The following is a 9,019-nucleotide window of genomic DNA, read 5'->3' as shown; positions in this document are numbered from 1 at the left end:
CGTATGTCGGTCCCCCACCTGGGGGTATGGGACTTGGCTGTATTGTGACTCCACCCCTCCTGCCCATCTTGTTGTGGTTCCTTCTTTATATTATCTTTAGTTGTAGAAGACCTTTTTGGTAGGTTCTGGTCTTTCCAAAGTGTCAACTTTGGAAGCTGATTAGAACAAGTCAACTGTAAAAAGACATTTATGAGATAATCACGAATGAGAACACTGACTGGATGTTAGTATGAAGGAATTATTGGTGAATTTTTTAGTGTGATAATGGCATTATTTTATCTCTTGAAGGTACATATAGAAATGTACAGATGAAGTAAGGTATCAGAAATTGCCTTAAAATAATTCATTCATAGGAGTATGTGTGGAAAAAGTGAGGGTTGGATAAGAGATGATACAACACAGTCCATGAGTTGATAATTTTTGAAACTGGGTAATGTGGATGTAGTTCATTATACTATTTTCTCTACTTTATGTGTGTTTAAAATTTTCCACTGAGGGGGAAAAAAAAGCAGGTATGAAAAGTACCTTGCACATAGCAGCAGCTCAATAAAGGATTGTTTCTGTAATCTAACAATGAGCAAACTGCACTTTAGAGAGGTTAAGTAACTTAATCTAAAGACACACGGGCTTGGCAAACATCAGTCTGATTCTCAGAGAGTCCTATGTGTAGGTAGCCCAGTTGGCAGCTATGATAATCACAAAAGCCACTCACTCAAATTGAATTTTTATTCCAAAGACTGTAATGGGTATAAAGACAACAGCCCAAACTGAAAACAATCTGCTTAACTGGAAATTAGAAGTAGTTCATTTGCAGGAGAACAAACAGTGGGTGACAGCCTTGGCACTCTGATAAGTTATAACCAAGAAAGCATAAAAATAACCAATGTCCTTCTGATACACAATGTGGATGTGCAGCATTTACAGCAAATAACAGAAAGGAAAGGAAAAAAATCCACAGAATCCCCCAATTCAGAAATTAATATTCACTTAACAACACAGTGGTGAAGACTTTTGGTAGCAAAATTTTCACAATTCTTAAAATGGGAATCTTCAAAAGTACTTCGTTAAGTTCAAAAGCTAAAAAAACTGAAGAGGGAATAGTTACACTGGCTTAGAAGAGCTGCCGCCTGTCACGAAGATGACAATCAATCAGTCCTAGTTCCAAACACAGTGATAACCGGTGAACCTGACAAACCGAAGAGAGAGGCCGACTGGTGGGCACTGATGTCACTGATTGTACGGACACACTGGATCACTCATCATTAAGAGCCAACTCTAACAGCTACTGCTCCTCCTGACTGATGCCAAGGTTGCCTTTCTGCACCTCGAGCTCCTCAGCACTGACCATCGATGGGTCAATGGCCGCATATTTGGTTCCGTGGAATTGCAGCAAATGTATCTGCAGAAATGCAGAATAATTATTTTAAACAAACATCACTGTTGTGTATTAATGGTTTCTAGTTCTAAAATTACAGAGTCCTGGGGGAATGGGCAAGATAAGGTCAGGGGGTTAAAAGGTACAAAACTACCATGTATAAAATAAGCTACAAGAATATATTGTACAGCACAGGAAATACAGCCAATATTTTATAGTAACTTTAAATGTAGTATAATCTATAAAATTGTTGAATCACTATATAGAACACCTGAAACTAATACTATAAGTTAACTATACCTCAATAAAAATATATACAGTAAAACATTAGAGTAAAACATACTAATTAGAAAAACTAGAAAACAGAAAAGTCAAAAAAATTTTAAAAACCACAATTTGGGGACTTCCCTGGCAGTGCAGTGGTTGAGAATCCGCCTGCCAATGCAGGGGACATGGGTTCAAGCCCTGGTCTGAGAAGATCCCACATGCTGTGGAGCAACTAAGCCCGTGTGCCACAACTGCTGTGCCTGTGGTCTAGAGCCCGCAAGCTACAACTACTGAGCCCGTGCGCCACAAATACTGAAGCCTGCATGCCTAGAGCCTGTGCTCTGCAACAAGAGAAGCCACCGCAATGAGAAGCCCGCACACTATGATGAAGAGTAGCCCCTGCTTGCTGCAACCAGAGAAAGCCCACATGCAGCAACGAAGACTCAATGCAGGCAAAAAACAAAAAAACACAAAAACAAACCAAAACCACAAAACCACTATTTGGGATCTTTGTTCCTCACTTAATATGTAACCAGTCTTTCCAGGTAACTACAAATTGTTATTAACATCTTAAATTGCCACATGCTGCTTCACCAGTAGGTGTTAATCCTTCCCCTCTGCTGCTAGGAATCAGGTCCTTCCCATCCTCTGCTGTTCTAACACCGTAATCACTATCTCTGGGAATCAAGTTTTTTTGTATTTATGATCCTCTCCTCAGGATCTGTTGCCACATGTGGAAAACAGGATCAAAGAACATGACTGGTTTTTTAAGCCTCTTGATAATACTTGCCAAATTGCAAAGCAACCATTTCTCACCACTATTCTAATATCCATTTAGGCAGGTATTAGAAGAAGTAGTGTTTGTTTGTGTGCGTGTGTTTTAATGCATTAAAATTAGACCAAGAAGTCACTTCGTGGGATTCAGATTGACTCCATTTAAGTCTGGTGTCTTGCTCTGGCTGAATTCATTACCTCCAGGAGCCAAGGTCCCATTGTACCAAACGGCTGCTTCAGTGTGTGAGTTCAGGCCTGTGGTTCTTAGAAAAGGGAGAGTGGGCATAGAGTCCCTCAGGTGGCTCTAATATGCTTGAATTCTCCTGTAAGTTACTAATGTGGAGCAATGTATCAAGTCAATGCTTCATTCCTACAGAGAATTCTGTAGTTCTCTTACTCGACGACCAAAAAATAAAAGAAACTTTATGTTTCAAACCAGATTCTGTGTTCAAAGTGCTCTGGGATCCAACCTAGGACCTACCTGTACATAGAGATTCACCTCTGCACTTCTGCACAGGTAAGGGAAATTGCCTCCTGTTTTCAGGTGAGCCCTCCGGGCATTAGGATACAGTTTGTACATTTCTTCTTTAGCTTCTGTTGAAAGTGCACTCTGGTCAAACACCTTTAACAGAACACGAGGCCCAAACTGTTATTTCAATGTGTTCTTTGCATGTTCAGCAAAGTGCCGCCCCCCCGCCCAAACCTTACGCTAACCCCTACTCTCATCCTAACCCATACACTAACACTAACCCGTTGTCATACCCTAACCTGTACCCTAAACCGTACCCGTACCCTAACACGTACCCGTACCTTAATCCTAACCTGTACACTAAAACTAACCTGTACCCTAACCCGTTGTCATACCCTAACCTGTACCCTAAACCATACCCGTACCCTAACACTAACCCTTACCCTAACCTGTACACTAACACTAACCCGTACCCTAACCCATTGTCGTACCCTTACCTGTACCCTAAACCATACCCGTTCCCTAACCCTAAACTTATCCTAACCTGTACCCTAATCCTAACCTGTACACGAACACTAACCTGTACCCTAACATGTACCCTAACCCATTGTCATACCCTAACCTGTACCGTAAACCCTACCCATTCCCTAACCCTTACCCTAACCCATACACTAATACTAATCCGTACACTAACCCGTACCCTAACACGTACCCTAACCCTAAGCCGTTGTCATACCCTAACCTGTACCCTAAACCTTACCCATTCCCTAAAACATACCCTAACTCTAAACTGTTGTCTTACCCTAAACTGTACCCTAAACAGTACCCGCTCCCTAACCCTTACCCTAACCGTACCCTAATCCTAACCCGTACACTAACACTAACCGGTACCCTAATACGTATCCTAAACCTAACCCGTGGTTGGACCCTAACCTGTACCCTAAACTATACCCGTTCCCTAATACTAACCTAAACTTAACCTAACCCATACCCTAATCCTAACCTGTACACTAATACTAACCCATACCCTAACCCGTTGTCATACCCTAACCTGTACCTTAACTGCACCTGTTCACCAAACCTAACCCTAACCCTTACCCTAACCCTTACCCTTATCTGTACCTTAATCCTAACCTGTACAGCAACACTAACCCATACCCTAACACGTACCTGATCCCTAACCCATTGTCATACCCTAACCTGTACCCTAATCCTAACCCATACACTAACAGTAACCCGTACCATATCATGTATCCTAATCCTAACCTGTTGTCATACACTAACTGGTATCCTAAACCAAACCCATACCCTAACCCTAACTATAACCCTAATCCTTACCCTAAACATACCCTAATCCTAACCCGTACACTAACACTAACCTGTACCCAGACACATACCCTAATCCGTTGTTGTACTTTAAACTGTGATCTAAACCGTACACGTTCCCTAACCCTTACGCTAACCCATGCCCTAATCTTAACCCATACACTAACACTAACTCATACCCTAACACATACCCTAATCCTAACCCGTTCTCGTACCCTAACCTGTACCCTAATCCATACCCATTCCCTAACACTAAACCTAACCATGACCCTAACCCTAACCCTTAGCCTAACTCTTGTCCTAACGTATACCCTAATCCTAAACCATACACTAACACTAACCTGTACATTAACACATACCCTAACCTGCTGTCGTACCCTAAACCGTACCCGTTCGCTAACCCTAAACCTAACCCTAACCCTTACCATAACCTTACCCTAACACGTACTTTAATCCTAACCTGTACACTAACACGTACCCTAACCCGTTATCGTATGCTAACCTGTACCCTAAACCGTATCCGTTCCCTACCCTAAACCTAACCCTTACCTTAACCCATACACTAGCCCCTACCCTAACACGTACCCTAACCCATTGTCATGCCCTATCCTGTACCCTAAACCGTACCCGTTCCCTAACCCTTGACCTTACTGTTAACCACACCAATATCCTAACCCGTACACAAACACTAACCCATACCCTAACACATACCCTATCTCTATCTCATTCTCATAGCCTAACCGGTACCCTAAACCATACCCGTTCCCTAACGCTAACCCTAACCCGTACCCTAATCCTAACCAATATACTAATACTAACCCATATCCTAACACATACCGTAAACCAAATCCCTTGTTGTACCCTAAACTGTATACTAAACCTCACCTGTTCCCTAATCCTAACTATAACCCTAAACCTTACGCCAAACCGTACCCTCATCCTAACCCATACACTAACACTAATCCGTACCCTAACACGTACCCTAAGGTTAACCTGTTGTCATATCCTAACCTGTACCCTAAACTGTACATGTTCCCTAACCCTTACCCTAACTCGTACCCGAATCCTAACCCTTACACTAACCCGTACCCTAACACGTACCCTAAGCCTAACCCGTTGTCATAACCTAACCTGTACCCTAAATCGTACCCATACCCTAACCCTTACTCTAACCTGTAACCTAATCCTAAACCATACACTAAAACTAACACATACCCTAACCCGTTGTCGTACCCTTACCTGTACCCTAATCCTAACCCGTACACTAACACTAACCCCGTACCATAACACGTATGCTAACCCCAACCTGATGTCAAACACTAACCTGTACCCTAAACCGCACCCGTGCCCTAACCCTTACCCTAACCCGTACCCTCATCCTAACCCGTACACTAACACTAACCCGTACCCGAACATGTACCCTAACCCGTTGTCATATCCTAACATGTACCCTAAAATGTATATGTTCCCTAACCCTAACACTTACCCTAACCCTTACCATAATCCTAACCTGCACACTAACACTAGCCCATAACTTAACACATACCCTAACTCTAACCCGTTTTTGTACTGTAACCGGTAACCTAAACCTTACCCGTTCCCTAACCTTAACCTTAAACCTAATCCTAACCCTTATCCTAAGCCGGACCCTAATCCTAACCCATACACTAACACTAACCCATACTCTAAATTTAACCCATTGTTGTACACTAACCTGTACCCTAAACCATACCCGTTCTCTAACCCTAACCCTTACTCTGTTACTTGTACCCTGAATCTAACCCGTACACTAACACTAACCCGTACCTAAAACGTACCCTAATCCTAACCTGTTGTCGTACCCTAACCTGTATCCTAATCCATACCCGTTCCCTAACACTAACCCGAACCCAGACTCTAACCCTAACGCTAAACCTTACCCTAATCCTTACCCTAACGTATACCCTAATCCTAACGTGTACACTAACACTAATCCATATCCTAACACATACCCTAATCTGTTGTCATACCCTATCCTGTACCCTAAACCGTACCCGTTCCCTAACCCTTACGGTTAACCATACCGATATCCTAATCCATACACTAACACTAACCCCTCCCCTAACACATTATCGTACCCTAACCTGTACCCTAAACCATACCCGTTCCCTAACCCTAAACCTAACCATAACTCTTACCCTAACCCATACACTAATCCTAACCTGTACCCTAACACATACCCTAACCCGTTTTCATACCCTAAACTGTACCCTAAACCATACCCATTCCCTAGCCCTAACCCTAAATCTCTTACCCTAACCCTTACCCTAACTCATATGCTAACCCTAACTGGTACACTAACACGTACCCTAACACACACCCTAAACCTAACCCGTTGTCATATCCTAACCTGTACCCTAAACCGTACCCGTTCCGTAACCATAACCCTAACCCTTCCTGTAACCCTTATCATAACATGTACCCTAATCCTCACCCATACACTAACACTAACCAGTACCTAACACATACCCTAAGCCTAACCCCTTGTCATACCCTAACCTGTACCCTAAACCATACCCGTTCTCTAACCCTAATGCTAACCCTTACCCTAACTCGTATCCTAATCGTAACTAGTATGCTAACACTAACCCATACCATAACACATACCCTAACCTTAAACTGTTGTCATATGCTAACCTGTACCTTAAACCATACCCGTTCCCTAACTGTAACCCTAATCCTGACCCTTACTTAACCGTAACACTTAACCCTAACCCTTGCCCTAAGCCGTACACTAACACTAACCCGTAACCTAAAACGCAACGTAACCCTAACCCGTTGTCATACCCTAAACTGTACTCTAAACCATACCCATTCCCTAAGCCTAATCCTAACTCTAACCCTTACCCTAGCCTGTAACATAAACCTAACCTGTACACTAACCCGTATCCTAACCCATACCCTAACCCTAAACAGCTGTCGTAACCTAACCTGTAACCTAAACCGTACCCGTTCCGTAACCCTAACCATAACCCTTACCCTAATCCTTACCTCAACCTGTACCCTAATACTAATTCATACACTAACGTGTACCCTAATAGTACCCTAAACCTAACACGTTGTTGTACCCTAACCTGTACCCTAAACCAAGCCTGATCCCTAACCCTAGCTGTTACTCTAACTCATAACCTAATACTAACCTGTACACTAACACTAACCCATACCCTAACATGTACCCTAACCTTAACCCATTGTCATACCCTTACCTATACACTAAACCATATCCGTTCCCTAACCATAATCCTTAACCTACCATACCCTAATCCTAACCCGTACACTAACACGTACGCTAAACTTAACCTGTTGTCCTACTCTGACCTGTACCCTAAACCACACCTGTTTCCTAACCCTAACTCTAACCTTAACTTTTATTCTAACTCTTACCCTAACCGTACCCTAACCTAACCAGTACACTAACACTAATCCATACCCTAAGACGTACTCTAAGCCTAACCTTTTGTTATACCCTAACCTATACGCTAAGCCATACCCATTCCCTAGCCCTAACCCTTACCCTAATCCTTACCCTAACCGTACCCTAACCCGCACACTAACACTAATCCATACTGTGACACATACCCTAAGCCTAACCTGCTGCAGTACCCTAAACCGTAACCGTACCCAACGCTAACCCTAACCCTTACCGTAACCCATACCATAATCCTAAACCGTAAACTAAAACTAACCCATACCCTAACATGTACCCTAACCCTAAACCGTTGTTGTACCCTAACCTGTACCCTAAACCATACCCGTTCCCTAACCCTAACCCATCTGTACCCTAATCCTAACCCATACAATAACACTAATCCATACCCTAAGCCTAACCTGTTGTCGTACATAACCTGTAGCCTAAACCATACCCATTCCCTAACCCTAACGCTAACCCTTACCCTAACCAGTACCCTAATCCTAATGCATATGCTAATACAAACCCTTACCCTAACACGTGCCCTAACCAAAACCCATTGTACCCCAAACTGTACCCTAAACCGTACATTAAACCTTACGCTAACCCGTATCCTCATCCTAACCTGTACACTAACACTAACGAACACCCTAACACATACGCTAACCCTAACCCATTGTCATACCCTAACCTGCACCCTAAACTGTACCCGTTCCGTAACCCTAACCCTAAACCTTACCCTAACCTAACCCGTACCCTAATCCCAATCCATTGTCGTAGCCTAACGTGTACCTTAAACCATACTCGTTCCCTAACACTAACCCTATTCCTAATCCTTACTCTAACCCTTACCCTAATCCGCACCCTAATCCCAATCTGTACACTAACACCCGTAACTTAACACGTACCCTAACTCTAACCCGTTTTCGTACCCTAACCAGTACCCTAAACCTTACCAGTTCCCTAATCCTAACCTTAATCCTAACGCTTACCCTAACACTTATCCTAATCTTAACCCGTACCCTAACACTAACCCTTACACTAACACGTACCCTAACCCATTGTTGTACCCTAACCTGTACTGTAAACCATACCAGTTCTCTAACCCTAAACCTAACCAAAACCCTTACCCTAACCCTTACCCGATCTGTACCCTAATCCTAACCGATACACTATACTAATCGGTACCCATAACATACCCTAAGCCTAACCTGTTGTACCCTAACTTGTACCCTAAACCCTAGCCTTTCCCTAATCCTAACCCTAACCCTTAACCTAACCCTTACCCTAACCCATACGCTAACCCTAACCCGTACCTTAACACTAACTCGTACCCTAACATGTACCCTAACCATAACAC

General features: G+C 43.0%; 1 protein-coding gene across 3 annotated transcripts in view; it reads right to left on the bottom strand.

The window, feature by feature from the left end:
- Positions 1 to 338: 338 nt before the first annotated feature.
- Positions 339 to 9,019, bottom strand: part of SPG21 (SPG21 abhydrolase domain containing, maspardin) — an 80,444-nt gene continuing 71,763 nt past the window's right edge. For all 3 annotated transcript variants that reach the window (XM_079912781.1, XM_079912782.1, XM_079912780.1), the window contains exons 8-9: positions 2,898 to 3,038; positions 339 to 1,399 (exon numbers count right to left, since the gene is read on the bottom strand). In XM_079912781.1, the coding sequence (XP_079768907.1) occupies positions 1,283 to 1,399; positions 2,898 to 3,038 (258 nt within the window). In that variant the 3' untranslated portion in view covers positions 339 to 1,282. The remainder of the gene's footprint in view (positions 1,400 to 2,897; positions 3,039 to 9,019) is intronic.

This window comes from Stenella coeruleoalba (genome assembly GCF_951394435.1).
Source record: "Stenella coeruleoalba genome assembly, chromosome: 2".
NCBI classification, from domain to species: Eukaryota; Metazoa; Chordata; class Mammalia; order Artiodactyla; family Delphinidae; genus Stenella; species Stenella coeruleoalba.
This window is presented reverse-complemented; position numbering and strand designations above follow the sequence as displayed.